This window comes from Primulina huaijiensis, chromosome 4 (genome assembly GCF_012295235.1).
Source record: "Primulina huaijiensis isolate GDHJ02 chromosome 4, ASM1229523v2, whole genome shotgun sequence".
NCBI classification, from domain to species: Eukaryota; Viridiplantae; Streptophyta; class Magnoliopsida; order Lamiales; family Gesneriaceae; genus Primulina; species Primulina huaijiensis.
In genome coordinates, this window is record NC_133309.1 from 12,208,048 (window position 1) to 12,225,090 (window position 17,043).

General features: G+C 35.7%; 1 protein-coding gene across 1 annotated transcript; it reads right to left on the minus strand.

Moving 5' to 3' along the window:
- Positions 1 to 13,733: 13,733 nt before the first annotated feature.
- LOC140974729 (loganic acid O-methyltransferase-like) lies at positions 13,734 to 14,704 on the minus strand. Its single transcript, XM_073438216.1, has 2 exons — positions 14,606 to 14,704; positions 13,734 to 14,504 (listed from the first exon to the last, which is right to left on the minus strand). The coding sequence occupies exons 1-2, from the start codon at positions 14,666 to 14,668 to the stop codon at positions 13,749 to 13,751; spliced, it is 819 nt and encodes a 272-aa protein (XP_073294317.1). The 5' UTR covers positions 14,669 to 14,704; the 3' UTR covers positions 13,734 to 13,748.
- Positions 14,705 to 17,043: the final 2,339 nt, after the last annotated feature.

Genomic DNA, 17,043 nt, shown 5'->3' on the forward strand with positions numbered 1-17,043 from the left:
CCATCATTTAGTCATGATTAAATTACACCTAAAATGATGAAATAATGCTCTTAAAGTTGTACAAGTCGAAATTTTGGTGAATGGAGGCCAAAACATGAAACGCTTTTTCGAGAGTCACTTTGGCACATTGCACCGTAAATTCTCGTACGACCTCTAAATATAACCAAATCACAAACGACCAAAAACATGACATTCCTAACTCAATATGGTAATGTCCAGTCCAAGGCCCTAGGCTAAAAGCCAACCAAAAACTCGTACGTGACCTCTGAACCGAAGCAAAACCTGCTGTCCAAGAAAATACAGCAGCAGCTCTTGAGCTTCCATCGCTTCGTTTCGAGACTATCGTCCATTGGGGTTTGAACCACTGACCAGAGCCTCTTACCAACATCCTAAGGTATGGTTTGAACCATGGCTAAGGGCCCTAGGACAACCATAATCCAACCAAACACCTAGGACGACGCAAAGCTCAAACCGAGAACACAAAGAAACATTCTGTACCATGCAATTGTTTGGATCGCTTGCTGTCATGTGTCGCTCCAGTGGTCATATGATTGACCATGGCTCAATCTAGACATCATGAGGTATTGTGTGAACCATGGCTAAGGGCTAAAAAGCCAACCAAGATCCACACAAAACTTCAAGGCCAAAGCTTCACTCGCCGGGGTAAAAATCGAAGGGGGGGTATTTGTCTTGTTTTGTTTTAAAATCGATGGGACTATGAACCAAGCCATGAAAGGACATATATGTCACGTCCTAGACATTTCAAGGAGGAGTTCAGACCATGGTTACAGGCCCTAGGCCAACCAAGACCCGAACCCTCCCTTTTGACAGCAAAACAAGAAATCGAGACTCAAAATGGCATTATGGAAGAGTTGTTGTCATTTCCCTTCCTTGTGTGCATGAGGCTTGAACTAATGGACCAACATGATCCTAGCACACCCTATTACGTGCCTAGGTGCAGCCTTGGATGCCTGGAACCGAATCCAACCCCTGAAATCATCAAAATCACACAAACCCGTGAAGGCACAAGGAATGAGCCGAAAATCTGCACAATATTTTCGAAAATGTTGCTGTCCAAAAATTGGTTTTTGCTTCAAGTTTCATGCACATATGATGTTTTAAAAAAATAATACAATGACTTGATTGAAGATAAAGAATGATAGAAACATGCCTGGAATTCGTTTGAAAAGAAAAACGAATTAATACGACGATACGGCGTGGCGGAGACGGGGTTTTCTTCTTTTCTACTTTTCTCTCTTCTTTTATTGCTAGCCTCTCACTATTTTTTTGAAGGTTTTTGCTCTGAAATTTCAGTGGAATGGTGGAGAGGGAAGGCTAGGAAATGAATGAGGAAGTTGAAAGATAATTGGAGATTTGAATGGCAAGATACAAACTTTTCTATCCTAGAGTTTGAGTGATAAGGAAATGATATGATAGGGTGGGATTGAGGGATGATTTAATGGGATAGGGTGGCCGATTTTTACTTGTCAAATAAGGGTAAGGATATTGCTTAATTATTAATTAGTGGAAATTTAAAATGAAGGAATTATTCTACCATGAAGGGATAGGGAAAGATATAAAAAAAATGGAGAGTTGACAAACTTATATCAAACCTACCAAGGAGGTGGCTGAAATTATCCTTCAAAATAGGGTAGGAAAATTGCTTAATTATTAATTATTGTTGAATTAACTTGAAGGGATTAATCTACAAAGAACGGATAAGGAAAAAGATCAAAGAAAATGAGCTGTCAAACTTTTAAACCCTTTGAAGTGGGGTGGCCGAAAATTCTATTAAAATGGGATGAGAATATTGTTTAAATTTTTTATTTTAAATCTTTAAAGTTTTATCTACCCATTAAGTATTTTAGTGAATTAAATAATTAATTTAGGATAGTGATTACCTTGCATGCATGGCAAATTTTTAATTTAAATTCACTAACATGTTAAGTTACAATTTCTTAAATAAAATAAGCCTAGATTAACTTATCTCAATTGGTCACATATTTTAATTTAGGCTTTTAATTAAATTATTGTGCATAGAAGAATTTATTTACTACTTAACTAAAATTAATTAAATTCTTAACCATTCTTTTTACATTAAAATAAATTATTCTTTGACTTAAATTAAATTTAGGAGTATTTTCTTATCATTAAATTTTATCTTAAAACTCCAACTCCGGTCCGACCTCGCTTATTTAACTTAAAAGATAAAACTAAACTTGTGCGATTAAAAATAAATACTCATGACCAAACAACTTTAAAATGCCTTAAACAACAAAGAAATCATTTTTAATTTAAAATACTAGAAATTATGCATGGCTTATACGTAGTCTGATTTAACGAGTTCTACAACTCTCCCCCTTAAAAAAAATTTCGTCCTCGAAATTAAAACTCACCGAATAACTTGGGGTAACGACTCCTCATCTCTGGCTCAGACTCCCACGTAGCTTTCTCCTCCGAATGATTAAGCCATTTGACTTTCACTAGTTTCACCTGCTTATTCCGAAGCTTTTTCTTTTGTCAGTCTAACATCTGCACTGGTCTTTCTTCATAAGACAGGTTCGGAGTGAGCTGCAACGGTTCGAAGTTTAAGACGTGCGAAGGATTTGCCATATGCTTCCTCAGCATAGAGACGTGGAACACATTGTTTACTCCGGCCAGATTCGGCGGAAGAGCAACACGATAAGCTAACGTCCCAACCCTGTCGAGGATCTCAAATGGTCCAATGAATCTTGGACTGAACTTTCCTGTCTTTCCGAACCGCATGACACCCTTCATAGGTGCTACCTTCACGGAAACATGGTCGCCGACGGCAAACTCTAGATCTCTCCTCCGTTGATCCGTATAACTCTTCTGTCGACTCTGAACAGTACTCATCCTATCACGGATCTTGACTACTACATCGGCTGTCTGCTGAATAATCTCCGGACCCAATTATTGCTTTCTCTCCTCCTTCATCCCAGTGAATAGGCGATCTGCACTTGCGACCATACAGTGCTTCATACGGAGCCATACCTATCGACGACTGAAAATTGTTGTTATAGGTGAACTCTACCAATGGCAAATTCGACTCCCAACTCCCTGAGAAATCGATAACACAAGCACGGAGAAGAACTCGGGCGAATGAATTCCTTGTCAAGAAGTTCCTGGATCTGCTTCTTCAGTTACGCCATCTCAGTCGGTGCTAATCGGTACGACGCTTTTGAGATCGATACCGTACCTGGCATAAGCTCAATAGAAAACTCCACCTCTCGCTAGAGTGGCATACCAGAGACGTCATCAGGAAACACGTCTAGAAAATCCCTAACAATTGGGACATCGGAGGCTGACTGACTGGGTGCCTCGGGGTCGGATACAAAAGTCGCTAAAAATGCCCGACACCCTCTATGCATGAGCTTCCTAGCCTGGACACAAGGTATAATGTGCGGTAAAGGAAAGTACCTGTCTAGCTAGAATAAGAACTGCGTCATCCTAGGCGATCGGACTATAACAGCTCTCCGCTGAAAGTCGATCAAAACTCTGTTCCTTAGTAGCCAGTCCATCCCCAGAATGATGTCAAACCCTAGCATCGGTAAGACAATCAGATCCGCATAAACGAGATTGCAATGAAGCTCGAGATCTATGTCTCGGATCACATTCGTAGCTGCCATCCCTTCACCAGAAGGAAATACTACTGAATAGGCTACATCTAGCCCAATGGTTTTGACCTTGAGATAATTAGCAAAAACCTCCGAAATAAACGAGTGAGTAGCCCCTGAATCTATCAAGGCTTTCGTAGCTGAGCCAGCTATAAAAATTCTCCCTGAAAGGTTGGAACATCAAGCTGAACCCAATAATCACAAGAGCTAACTTATAGACATGCAAAGGCCAAAGTTTTTCTAACTTAAATTCCAAAAAATAAACTGAGTAGAGCATACAATCCTAACAAAATTCTAAGTTCAAAATTTTAATCCCAATTCCCAAAACGTTGAAATCTAATTATTAACTTAAAGCGTTAAGTTACCTGTCATAAGCATGGTCTCCAGGTTCGTCTCTGTCGCATGAAGGGCAAAAACTCTGCCTTGGGCAGGCAGATTCTTCCGAGGGCACTGCTGCAGCAAGTGATCTGGGCTACCACACTTATAACACTTCCCTGAGCCATACATACATGCTCCAAGATGGCGGCGTGTGCACTTGGGATAGACTGGGTGCTCAAAGGTCATCGGGTCTGTGCGTCCCTGCTGCCGCTGCTGTGGTCCTCTGTTTCTGGGTGGGCCGTGATGAGGCCTCTTATGCTGCTGCTGAGGAGGAGGGCGGTGTGGTACTAGAACTGGTCGCTTACCATGGCGATCCTTCTTAATGTCAATCTGATCTTGCTCTGCAGCAAGAGCTCTGGAAACAGCGACTTCAAAGGTAGTAGGGCCAGCCACCCTAACATCACGGCGCAAGACCGGCCGTAGTCCATCTAGAAAGTGCCTCAGCTTGGCACTCGCATCATTCGCAATCAGGGGCACAAAATGGCAGCCCCTCTCAAACTTACGGATGAACTCCGTAACCGTCAGACCTCCCTGCCTCAGGGTCATGAACTCCCTGGTCAATCTAGAACGCACTTCGTCAGTAAAATATTTGGAGTAACATACCTCCGTGAAGCGCGTCCAGCTCAAAGTTGCCAAGTTCAGGCCTACTGATGCTCCTTCCCACCATAAGCGTGCGTCTCCTCCGAATAAATCGGTGGCGCAACGAACTCTGTCCGCATCCCCAAGCTCCATAAACTCAAAGATAACCTCGAGGGACTTGATCCAGCCCTCGGCAATAATGGGATCTGTCGTCCTTGAGAATTCCTTCGGACGCATCTTCATAAACCTCTCATAAGTAGCCTCGGGCCCTGTCGGCCTGGCTGCCACAGCATTGTTCCCCGCAAACTGTGCGAAGAACTGAGTCATCCCAGCTAGCATCTGGGCATTCATGTCTAGTGGAGGGGGTGGAGGCCCATTCCTCTCCTGCCTTTGATTTTCACCGTCCTCGTGATGAGGCTCATCATCTCTCGCGCGCTCAAGGATACGTCTAGGAGGCATACTGTTGCATACATAATCCATACGTAACTAACATGCATAATCTCCATTATTTCTTTATATTTAAATAAATACTGCATAATTAAAATCTTGACGTAAAACATTTCATGAAAACATGTTGTTAAATATTTCATGCTTTAAACAAAATGCATAAATGTAAAACTTACAGACCGAAGGCGTGAATTCGTGAGCTTCTTGAGGTTAGTAATAGTATAACCCTTTAAAAAAACCTAGGCTCTGATACCACCTGTAGAGGCTCGTGTTTCGTACTTGAAAATTTTGCGGAATAAAAACAAATTTTCTCTTTAATTAAATAAAAAGCCTCATTCATAAAATAAACTGATAAAAATGGTTCAACGTTTAAAGTAGCAGTGGGAGTAAATATTTGTTTTAAAGTAACAAAAAAATTTCAACAAAATAAAACTGAGTTTGGAATAAAAATAGTAAGTGCTGAAAATGAGGTCTTCGGGTTCCTACTACTGCCGACCCACGATGGCTCACTGGTCACCGCCCTCGGTCCCGACCTCATCAGTACCTACAACAATCAAGTCTAGTGAGTCTAAAGACTCAGCATGCATATATCGTAAATAACAAGTACATATATCATAAAATTTCATGCCATGTAAAGATATCATGTCGTAAAATGTAACGTGGAAATATCGTGTCATAAAGCGTATCATAAAAATCGTGTCATGAATAATTATAAATACGTGCATAACTGAACTAAAAATCGTAAGTGAAATGTTTGCTTCGTAGAGCCCTGTCATGAAATAGCATGTAATAATTTTCTGTTGAGATTATGTTCTACGCAAGTGGCCCATGAACTGAACTGAATCGCCTGATCAGACTAAACTACAGTATACTGGGCGGTAGAGATCATCACAGCCCTTGGACTGGATATCCGTACCAATAAATGAACATGAACCGGTTAGTGACCACCGGGTGAGGTAGTAATCCCATGATAAGCTGCAATCCCATGATAGTGAGGTGGCCACAAGCAATATCGTATAAATCTCAAAAATGAATATTTTATATTTTTATGCACGGAATATAATTAAATAACATAATTAAACATCCTGTATTAATTTACCAAATGGGTTGAATCGTTCCCAAGCTTGCTGTACCCTAATTCTAACATGAAAAATATGCAAATGATTTAACTTGACCAAAACTTCATACTTAAACCCAAAAACGAAACAATTACGCTCAATGACTTAGTATTTAACCATGACTCCGTGTCACCCGAACCAACACCAAATCATCATTTAGTCATGATTAAATTACACCTAAAAGGATGAAATAATACTCCTAAAGTTGTACAAGTCGAAATTTTGATGAATGGAGGCCAAAACATGAAACGCTTTTTCGAGAGTCACTTTGGCACATTGCACTGTAAATTCTCGTACGACCTCTAAACTTAACCAAATCACAAACGGCCAAAAACATGACCTTTCTAACTCAATAAGGTACTGTCCACTCCAAGGCCCTAGGCTAAAATCTAACCAAGAACTCGTACGTGACCTCTGAACTGAAGCAAAACCTACTGTCCTAGAAAATGCAGCAGCAGCTCTTGAGCTTCCATCGCTTCGTTTCGAGACTATCTGCCATTGGGGTTTGAACCACCGACCAGAGCCTCTTACCAACATCCTAAGGTATGGTTTGAACCATGGCTAAGGGCCCTAGGCCAACCATAATCCAAACAAACACCTAGGAGGACGCAAAGATCAAACGGAGAACAAAAAGAAAAATTCTGTACCATGCGATTGTTTGGATCGCTTGCTGTCATGTGTCATTCCAGTGGTCATATGATCAACCATGGCTTGATCTAGACATCATGAGGTATTGTATGAACCATGGCTAAGGGCTAAAAAGCCAACCAAGATCCACACAAAACTTCAAGGCCGAAGCTTCACTTGCGCCGGGGCAAAAATCGAAGGGGGGTATTTGTCTTGTTTTGTTTTAAAACCGATGGGACTATGAACCAAGCCATGAAAGGGCATCTTGGTCATGTCCTAGACATGTCAAGGAGGAGTTTAGGCCATGGTTACAGGCCCTAGGCCAACCAAGACCCGAACCCTCCCTTTTTACAGCAAAACAAGGAATTGAGACTCAAAATGGCATTATGGAAGAGTTGCTGTCATTTCCCTACCTTGCGTGCATGAGGCTTGAACTAATGGACTAACATGATCCTAACACACCTAGTACGTGCCTGGGTGCAGCCTTGGATGCCTGGAACCGAAACCAACCCCTGAAATCATCAAAATCTCACAAACTCGTGAAGGCATAAGGAATGAGCCGAAAATCTTCACAATAATTTCGAAAATGTTGCTGTCCAAAAATCGGTTTTTGCTTCAAGTTTCATGCACATATGATGTTTTAAAAAAATAATACTATGACTTGATTGAAGAGAAAGAATGATAGAAACAGGCCTGGAATTCGTTTGAAAAGAAAACGAATTAATACGACGATACGGCGCGGTGGAGACGGGGTGTTCTTCTTTTCTAATTTTCTCTCTTCTTTTCTTGCTAGCCTCTCACGATTTTTGTGAAGTTTTTGCTCTGAAATTTCGGTGGAATGGTGGAGAGGGAAGGATAGGAAATGAATGAAGAAGTTGCAAGATAATTGGAGATTTGAAAGGCAAGATACAAACTTTTCTATCCTAGAGTTTGAGTGATAAGGAAATGATATGATACGGTGGGATTGAGGGATGATTTAATGGGATATGGTGGCCAATTTTTACTTGTCAAATAAGGGTAAGGATATTGCTTAATTATTAATTAGTGGGGATTTAAAATGAAGGAATTATTCTACCATGAAGGGATAGGGAAATATATAAAAAAAATGGAGAGTTGACAAACTTATATCAAACCTACCAAGGAGGTGGCCGAAATTATCCTTCAAAATAGGGTAGGAAAATTGCTTAATTATTAAATATTGGTGAATTAACTTGAAGGGATTAATCTACCAAGAACGGATAAGGAAAAAGATCAAAAAAAATGAGTTGTCAAACTTTTAAACCCTTTGAAGTGGGGTGGCCGAAAATTCTATTAAAATGGGGTGAGAATATTGTTTAAATCTTGTATTTTAAATCTTTAAAGTTTTATCTACCCATTAAGTATTTTAGTGAATTAAATAATTAATTTAGGATAGTGATTACCTTGCATGCATGGCAAATTTTTAATTTAAATTCACTAACATGTTAAGTTACAATTTCTTAAATAAAATAAGCCTACATTAACTTATCTCAATTGGTCACATATTTTAATTTAGGCTTTTATTTAAATTATTGTACATAGAAGAATTTATTTACTACTTAACTCAAATTAATTAAATTCTTAAACATTCTTTTTACATCAAAATAAATTATTCTTTGACTTAAATTAAATTTAGGAGTATTTTCTTATCATTAAATTTTATCTTAAAACTCCAACTCCGGTCCGGCCTGACCTCGCTTATTTAACTTAAAAGATAAAACTAAACTTGTGCGATTAAAAGTAAATACTCATGACCAAACAACTTTAAAATGTCTTAAATAATAAAGAAATCATTTTTAATTTAAAATACTAGAAATTATGCATGGCTTATACGTAGTCTGATTTAACGAGTTCTACATATTTTGACATTAGGGACAATGTCATATAATGATTGGGGGGAGAACAAACTTAAAAAAAAAATTAAAAAAAACTAAAAAAATATAGATAAAAAAATTTATTTTAAAATAAAATCATTTTTATTGTTTGTATTTTAGTAATTTTTGCAAAAAAAAAATATCATTACATTACATGTTTGAAAGGTTTAAATTAGAAATATATTAATCTATCTAAGAATGTTTGAATTTTTATTTGAAAAAAAAGTCAATTTTAATATTCTGATCATTATAAAAATATGATTTATGAAATCTTTTTTAATGATTAACCATTGTGATAAAATCAGTTATTAAAGTATATGGCCTAAGATATACCTGATAAGAGTGCCTAAAATTTTTAAACTCACACATATTTTGTGAGTGAGTGGAGAGGATTGAGGAAACAGCTTGCGAGCCTTTATTGATCATGAGAGAGGCTATCTATTGTTTAGATCTTGAGTTCTTATTTAAAAAAAATGATATTTCATGGAAAAAAAAAAGATGTTAAAGATCTATGTAATTTTTAAGTTATATGCTACGACCCATTTATCTCTCATAAAAAAAAGACAAATATATTGTACAAATTAAATAAATATCTGGTCAATAAGCATAAACTTAGTCTGATTCCATGATGTTATGAAAAAAAATATCAGAAAAAATATATAATAAGAACAACTAGATTTTAAATCAATGGAATTCCTGTCTTGTCTGCATTCTGTAAACTATTTTATTGAGTATTTATCTGTATTCCAACTCCATGAGAGAAATCGTTCCCATAAATTGAAACAATTATTAACCTGTGAGGATATGGAGTTGAGACTCTTACTAGGAATTTCTGAAGGCCATGTACATTTAACTACTTGAAAATAACCTTTGAATTGATCATTTCAGATTATTTCATAAATTATAATTATAATGATCTTGATATAATTTTGACAATTTTCAAATTTAATTTAAATACTTGGATAGTTCGGATTACATTTCTATTTAAAGTAATCAATATGTTTTGTGCTGCTATTAAAGCTTAAATTGCTAGGGACTAGCAATAAGCTGATTGGGGAGTGTGATAAAGATAAAAAATTTTATATTAATTAAATATTTTATAATTTAAATTTATAGTTTTTGTTTTATTAAATGTTTAAATATTATATGTTTTATAATAAATTGTATAAAATATAAGTTTTTGTGTAATTTTAAGTTTTTACTATTTTTACAAGTTCGATAAAACAAGAATAACCTTGGCGTTGTAAATGGGATTAAGATGATTCTTTGACATGTAGAAAGTTGATGTTAGTATCTACAATATTGGTGGCAAGCGGGAGATCAAAATCTTCTCACAAGTGGGATCAAATTAATTACCAGATAAAGTTACCAAAGAAGTGGCAGTTTTACCATGCTCTAGAATTTTGACCATATCTCTCAAATTACTTAGTCAAATGGTTAAAAAAAATATCACAATTCAAACAACTCAATTATCTACATGTTTTGATTTATGTGGAAAAGAAAATTCAGATGGGAAGATTTTCAAAAGTGATGTGTATTAAGATATAATTTTTTGGAACACCAATGAAGATTTATGAGTAAAAAAATTAATATTTTATTTGTGGTTGTCTCTCAAAATTTGACTATAAATAGGGGTGCATTGTAATGAATTGAGATATCCATCATTCTATGATCAAATCTTTGAGTTCATAATATTTCTCTTTTTGTTTTTCTTTTATTTTTTCATTTAAATATAATTAGCATGTTAATTTCATATTCAAAGTTTTATACTTTGAATAATAAGTAACTAACTTCCCAATGTTGAGATGAAAAGGTGAAACTCTTGGTATGATTATAAATTTATTAAAAGGTAATAATCTATGTTATATAATATTTAATCATTATTTATTGTTTATGTTATATTTATTTCTTTAAGCATTTTTATATCCTACTTATAAGTGGGAGTTTTGATTTATTGTTGCTATATGTTAAACTAAATTCTCGAAACCATTTAAATGTTAGTTTGGTATTACCAACCATTTAAAGTGGATGTCTTGATTTATTATATATGAATATATCATAATATTAATTTCTTGGTACCATTTAAATTTTTGTTTGGTTTTAACAACAATTTAAAGTGAGAAACTTGATTTAATGTTTACAAACATATATATATAACACAATAAATACTTGACAACATTTATAAGTTTTGGTATATACTATATACTTATAAGATAATAATAGATAACATAATATAAATATGATTATTTAATATATTGGAACCATTTAATTAATTGGATTTCAATAATGTTCATTAATGTTAACTTTATTAAAATACCAAGAGTGAATCCTCTAATCTCAACTACTACTTAAATTAAAATTTGAACAATTAAAAATTATCAATTAAAGATTCAAACAATTAAAAAAAAAAACAAAAACAACACAAAAGGACATTGTAGTGGACTTATAATTACATTAGCTTCCCTATGGATACGATATTCGGACTCATCGAATTATACTACTTGTAGACAACATGCTTTTGGGAGTGCAACAATCAAAGTCGCATCAATAAGAATAGACGTGACATTATTTCATAAACATTTTAATAAACGTGCTTAGATCATACATACTTAAACATGAATCATTATTATCATTTTGCGTAGAAATATGTTTCAAAACAAGTGACTCATAACATAATGCGTCTGATCAAACTAAAACACAGTATTGGGCTGTCAGGGATCATCACAGCCTTTCGACCGAGCGTCCACTCCCACATACATAAGATCCCCGGTCATTCTTTGCCGGGTGGATTGGTCCCTTGTCATACTTTACAGCTTTCCAATCCTGATCATAACCCGGTCATGCTTTATTGGGGTGGGGAGGTCCCCGGACACGTTCTCCGGATTCCAAACCTGTTCATAATTTGGTCACAAGACAATTCGCATACCTCAAAAACATAAAAAAAAAATTTTTGCACGTCCAACATACTTATATAGCATTGAGAGCTTTGTTGAACCTCGCTTGGGAGACTGCTGCACATGCTAAAACATTTATTTTTTTTTTTTTACAGATGCCTGGTGCTCGGGCGGTAAAATCTTACTGCTCGGGTGCAGTCCAGTTCAAACGAAGCCTACAACTCGAAAATCATCAAGAAAAACACTTTTTCGACACAGTTTGAGCAGTCACACGAGAAAAATCATTACTCACTCGTCTCTTGTCCGAAAATTTCAAATTTACTGTCAAATTGAAGATATAAAAAAGTTACATTTTATATGTTGAAAGTTTTTCCAGAAAACTGAACAAAAATTTGCACGATTCGAAATGACAGCAGATTTGGTTTTTGAGATCTAAAAACTGTTTCAAAAACGTTCCAAGCATTAACGCTCAAACTTTGCATAACATAACCGTATTTTTACATACAATAAGAATCAAAATATTTACTATGACAAGATCGATGCAGAAAATAAAAGAATATACATGCCTTGATGATTTAACTCACGAAAAGATGAATAACGAAGCGAGGATGTGTGAGAACCGATCCGAGACGACTTGTGGCACGTTTCTTGCTAGAAAATGAATGTAAATCTCCAGAAATTTTGCAAGGAAGAGGGGTTGCTGCAGCTGAATTTCAAGAAACCTAGTTTTTGCCCCTTCAAATGAACGTGTATGTGTGTGTATTGTGTGTGCCGATGTGTGTGTATACAGTGTTTACAAATGAGTTTCAACATCGAATTACGATTCATTTGTATTAAAAAATATTCAAGGACTTTATCTATGCTGATTGCATGGGTATACAGATAAAGCAAAATGAAATCATAAAAAGTTAAATTATATTAAAATAAAGATTGTTTATTTCACTTGAGTCAATAAATTCTCTAGCTAACCGTTGGCTTGTAGGGCATCTACTCTAACATTCAAGCCATCTAAAATCCTTGGAAATGCCTAGACACCTACTGAAATTTTCTACGCTTCTTGGCCCCATCGACTAAACCCTAGCCTCAACCAAACTCACTCTCCTTCGATCCTAGCCTCAAACCAACGAGACCCAACCCTAACCAACGTCCATCCTATTTTCTAAATAAAATCTGATTATTTTAATTGTTATAATTAATTTATAATTAAATTGCACTACCTCTGGGATCGATATCTATGTTCTATAAAATATTAAAACTTGACACTGTATACTTGCGAGTAACAAATATTGCAACAATAAGCCCGACCATAAAAACATAAACATATTGACCGAAGTACACAAGATAAGGAAAAAATCATCGAGTTTCAGAAAATGTGTTATCCATTGCATTCAAATTGAAATCTCCGGCTACATTTGGTCTTACTTTATTTATTACATAATAATCTGATTATTTCTTTTTTTAAAATACATATATAATAAACTGATATTTAATTACGTGTTTGTTTGACAAGTGATCAATAAAAAGAAAAGAGAAAATTCTTATTAATAAGCATAAAATGTAGCATTAAGAGTTGTCTTCCCTTTTGTTAAAGTACTTATTGAATCGTTTAATGGTAGTCATTTTCGCACCAGAACTGCGAATATCTGAGCACCAATCTCACTTCCTGATTTATCCAGCATGTCATAAAGCTCTGATTTCTTCTGAATGGTCCTTTTAAAGAGTTCTTCAGCTGTTTTCCTTCCAAAATGTTTGAGAAAAGTTCCTTCCATCGCAGCTCGAATATGCATTATCGCACCGTCACGGTCCAAAGATGCTTCGAGGTCTGTTCTGGTGTTCCTTAGCTCCATTTTCACAACGCTGAAACACCCATTTTTATCCACGATTTTCGACAGTTGTTTGACTGAAGGATATACGTGAGGGATGTTGAATGAGTCCACTTCATCTTGTTTTATCAGTCCTGTAAAGAAAAAATAAATTAAATGACGTCATAACTGAGGTTAATCACGAGACTACTAACTAAAAAGATAATAAGTTTTTCTTGTAATATATTAACTTGTAGTACGTACTCGTCAAAATTTAAGCATTATCCATGCATGTAATAACTCTAATTTGGCTGACAAATTAAACACGCAATTTATTTTTGTAAAAACAGTTGGTACATTGGTGTTATCATGTTCAAATCACAAATTTCTGAATTAAAACATGTCTCTTGTAAATAATCTCACACATTAGAAGTTTGAAAAATAAACAAATAAACCATATCTTCCATATTACCTCTTTGACCATCGCAATGAGGATGGATTCGACGAAACGAAAAGTTATTCCGACATGATTTACAAGAACTCCATCAGGCACACCAGGCGAGATTATCACAATCATCCCCCCTTGCACGATCTCTTTCCCTCTCGCATTTAAAAATCCGTCCATATCCTCATCGAATTGTGCTGCATAAGCAGACACAACTTCATCCCTTGCGTCCATATAGTGAATTTTACCTTTATTCCGCGCCTTAGAGTTTTTGTCAACCAGTTGTTCAGGTATCTTGGAAAGCCAATGGATCGAAGAAGCGCAATATGCTAAGCAAATGGATGAGTTTGGGAACAACCGGCCTCGAAAAGACCCTGGCACCCCTGCTGCATAGTAGTTCCTATTAACAGGAAGAGATGCAAATAGGGTATTGAAGTCATTAGATACTTGGTCGTTGAAAAAAACTTGGAATTCGAGGCAGCTGGAATCGTTGCCTTGGGAGCGATACTTTTGTTCGATGGCATTGATTATGTTTTCCATGGCTAAGAAAGTGTTGGGACCAGTTGAACAACCCAAATCTGTGATTGTGAACGTGTTTGAAGTTGATAACATCAGGGTTTTCACGTCAACACTTTGGATCAAGACATCCTTGATCAGGTTTTTCGCCGAATTGAAGCCCGTTCGCTGTCACATATTCAATGAATTAAATCAAGACGAATTGTTTTAATTAAGTAACGAAAATATATATATATGTTCCTAGAAAAAGAGAAGAAGAAATGTGAAACCTGGTAACTTGAATTGTTGGCATAGCTATATGTGCCACTGCCTGCATTCATTGGAGCTGCCATGTATTTTACCTCTTCTTGGATTTCCAAGCTTACTTTTGATATATATGTTCGATCTCTGTTTGTAGTTGGTCTCAATGGATTGTAATTTATAGAATCGGAATAGTGAAAAATTAATTTATATATTTTTTTATATGTAAATATAAAATTGTTTAATTTTAATACAAANCCCTATCCAATTATTTTAGTAATTGGGTAGTTGAAACTTAAGTGTTTTTTGTAATCTAATTATTTATTTTTAAAAGAATTCGATTTTAGTTGGTTTTCGTGACGTTAGAGAACAAAAGGTCGAGGGACATTTTGGATAAAAGCATGGGTTTGCAACCGTTCATGCTTTTAAAAGAGCGATTAAATTTATAAATTAAGAAAAAGTACTTGGGAAAAAAAAAGGAGTGGATATTGTTTTGAAACAAAAGTGAAATTGAAAGTTTTCAAGTACTGCTTCAATAAAATGTTGGATCTCGGTTTTCTACGTGCCCAAACGCAGCGGAAGTTTAAAATTTTTATTTTATTTTGAAAACAAAATAATTCTTTTGGACACTCGTATGGTTTTCAGAAATTAAACATGCATAGGATGTTTAAAGAATTATACCTTTGTGAATTAAATCACTGGACTCCAACTAATCCGGTATAAACGGATTAGCTTTTGTTGATTCCCTACGAACTTTCTTCGATGAAATCTTCCTATCAAGTCCATGACTGGATGGTATGTTCCTCTTCCAAGCACTAGAAAATTTGGAAGAGATTTTACGTTGGAGACTAAAACGAGAGGCGCTCAACCTTGGAAAGAAAAACCAAAGAGGCCTTTTTTTTTCCTTTTGAAAGTGGGAGTCTCGAAAGATGAAGGGTTGTGGCGGGCTAGGGTTTTTTTTTTTTTTTAACATGTGCTATTTATAATTAAATAATAGCCTAATGACATAATTAACATTAATGGGCTTGATTTAATTAATTGGGCTAGTCCAACTAGTTTAATTAATTTAAGCAAAGCTATTAAAACTTTAATTATTTATTATGATGGACTTGTACTCTTACAAGCCCATTAAACATACCCACCTTATTTATTTATTAATTAATAAACTCAAATTTTGAGCTTAATAAATTAAATACATTATAAATTCAACATTTGAATTTATTATTTAAATTATAAATTCAACTCCTTGAATTTTTATAACTTCCAAAATTTAATATTTAATAAACCCAACATTTGAGTTTAATAAATCATATTCTCAAATTTTATAAATTCAACTACTTGAATTTATTCTCTCAAAATTTAATTATCATAAATTCAACTCCTTGAATTTACTATATAATATAAATTCAACTTCTTGAATTTATTCTCTCAACGGGAACAAACAATCCAGTACTTGTGTGACCCTCAATGGTTCAGGGATACAGCTAGCCGTGGGTTCACAACTCTTTGTGATTCAGGACATAATCCTTTATTCGGGCTTACCCTATTTAGCCCCATTCTTTTCATCAACACCTTGATTAAGAATGTCAGAACTCATTTCTGATTGCACCCATCGGATCATGGTAAGAGCGTCTAGTAGCATCGCCCCATGATCCCCTAGGTATCACTGATAGTGCCTGCAAGAACCAGTCGATTATGATTAACGTACAGTACGGTCCCTTCATCTCATATATCCCGATCGAATCTGCAACCATTGGTTCATCGAGGGTTGCATATTAATTCGATAACTATGTGATAACTATAATAGTGGCATCGCGTGTACTATTGGAGAACTCCTTCTTCAATGTACATCTCATACTCTGGCCAGAGATTCCATGCACTATTATTACATTAGATCACATAGGATATCCACACCCGTAGGTGAGCGGTGAATCCCCGACTACAATGCACTGGCTCCTATATGTGTCGCAACTATACCCAACCTCGCCACCTGATGACTCTCCTGGAGTCGGTAAACGAGTCAAAGCACAGCCCTAGCATATAGAGCCTCAGTGTTGTCCCGGGTCGTAAGGACTAATGGTGTACAATCATAACCACGGACTTATCCTCTCGATGAATGATAACCACTTGGAAAGTCCGAGGGAGGGTTGTTCGGTATAATCATCATATGACTACCCATCTGCATGTTTGGACATCTCTATGCCCTTACCAAGAAACGCAGTACACAACATCACAGATGCTAGTCTCGAGCTCAAGCGACCTTTATCCATGTTTTAGGCGGCTGAATCGACTAGGAACGAATTTAGATCATACAGTGTTTACAAATGAGTTTCAACATCGAATTACGATTCATTTGTATTAAAGTATAATCAAGGTCTTTATCTATGTTTGAAATCATGGGTATACAGATAAAGAAATAACAAACCATGAAATAATGAATTATATTAAAATAAAGATTGTTCTTTAC

Excerpts from the sequence above, each read along its gene's own strand:
- LOC140974729 (XM_073438216.1), bottom strand. The coding sequence starts at position 14,668 with ATGGCAGCTCCAATGAATGCAGGCAGTGGCACATATAGCTATGCCAAC. Across the intron at positions 14,505-14,605 it reads CCAACAATTCAAGTTACCAG|CGAACGGGCTTCAATTCGGC; the intron begins GTTTCACATTTC and ends AATATGTGACAG.